The following is a 1259-nucleotide window of genomic DNA, read 5'->3' as shown; positions in this document are numbered from 1 at the left end:
CGACCTCCATCTGCCCGGGTTTGGAGTTGTCCTTCTCTTTTGTGTGCTCTGGGCTCCCCCTCTCGTCTCCCACGATGGCACAGCCTGCACTGGTGAAGCTCCCCCTCTCTTGCTCCTTTCCGTGCCCGGGGCCGAGCCGGGCGTGCCGCGCCGGTGCGATGTGTTAAACCACATATAAACTGTTGTCTCATTTGAATGAAGAGGAATTGGCTGAGAACCCCCAAACTAGCCAGGTCTATGAGGTTTGTATTGTATTAATATGCCATAGGTTCTGTTGGAAGAACCTGCCCCTGTGAAAGGGGTAGAAAGGGATGGACTGAAGCTCTTCCCGCAATCGAGGCAACTCGCAGGGCCTCCCTTACGGGTGGGTCCGTTGGTGTTTGATCAAGGCAGAGCTGTGGGTGAAGCTCTTCCCACACTCCCCACACTTGTAGGGCCTCTCACCGGTGTGGATGCGCTGGTGGATGACGAGGTGAGAGTTCTGGTTGAAGCCCTTCCCGCAGTCGGTGCAGCGGAAGGGCCTCTCATCCGTGTGCGTCCGCTGGTGGTCGAGGAGATGTGAGCTGGTCTGAAACCTCTTCCCACACTCCCCACACGGGTAGGGCCGTTCCCCGGTGTGGATACGACGGTGGATGAGGAGGTTGGAGCTGCACTTGAAGCTCTTCCCACACTCCCCACAAGTGTAGGGCCGTTCCCCAGTGTGGATGTTCTGGTGGGTGAGGAGGCTGGAGCTGTCCCTGAACCTCTTCCCACATTCCCCACACGTGTAGGGCCGTTCCCCAGTGTGGATGTGCTGGTGTCGGAGCAGGCTGGAGCTCTGTGTGAAGCTCTTCCCACATTCCCCACACGTGTAGGGCCGTTCCCCAGTGTGGATGTGCTGGTGGGTGAGGAGGTCAGAGCTCTTCCTGAAGCTCTTCCCACATTCCAAGCACCTGAAGGGCTTCTCCCTGCTGGGAGGCTGCTCAGGGACCACCAGGTCGGAGCTCTGGCTCAAGCTCTGGCCTCCTTCCCAGCACAGGCTGGGTCTTTCCTCCTCAGAGCACCCCAGGTTGGCTTTGGAGCCCCTCCTCCGGGGGGATCTCTGGCCCTTTTCCTCCCCTCTGCCTTCCTGCACCGTGGAGCTGCTCAAAATGGCCTCTCCCACCAGGTTCTGCTGGGAGGATTTGTCCTCTGTGCTCTCCGTCCTCAGCTCGGGGCCTGTGGCAGGAAGGAAGAAGGACAGGGAGGGGATTTGCCTCCGGCCCAGAGGGAAGGCCAAG

The 1259-nt window shown here is 59.7% G+C and overlaps 1 protein-coding gene across 1 annotated transcript in view; it reads right to left on the bottom strand.

Moving 5' to 3' along the window:
- Positions 1-358: 358 nt before the first annotated feature.
- Positions 359-1259, bottom strand: part of LOC108639159 (oocyte zinc finger protein XlCOF19-like) — a 15919-nt gene continuing 15018 nt past the window's right edge. The window contains exon 2 of the mRNA XM_018069965.3: positions 359-1235. Coding sequence (XP_017925454.3) covers positions 359-1235 — 877 coding nt within the window. The remainder of the gene's footprint in view (positions 1236-1259) is intronic.

The sequence above is a fragment of the Manacus vitellinus genome, unplaced genomic scaffold (assembly GCF_001715985.3).
Source record: "Manacus vitellinus isolate BGI_N305 unplaced genomic scaffold, ASM171598v3 scaffold_167_pilon, whole genome shotgun sequence".
Classification (NCBI taxonomy): Eukaryota; Metazoa; Chordata; class Aves; order Passeriformes; family Pipridae; genus Manacus; species Manacus vitellinus.
Note: the sequence above shows the minus strand (reverse complement) of the source record. Positions and strands in the feature narration are given on the sequence as shown.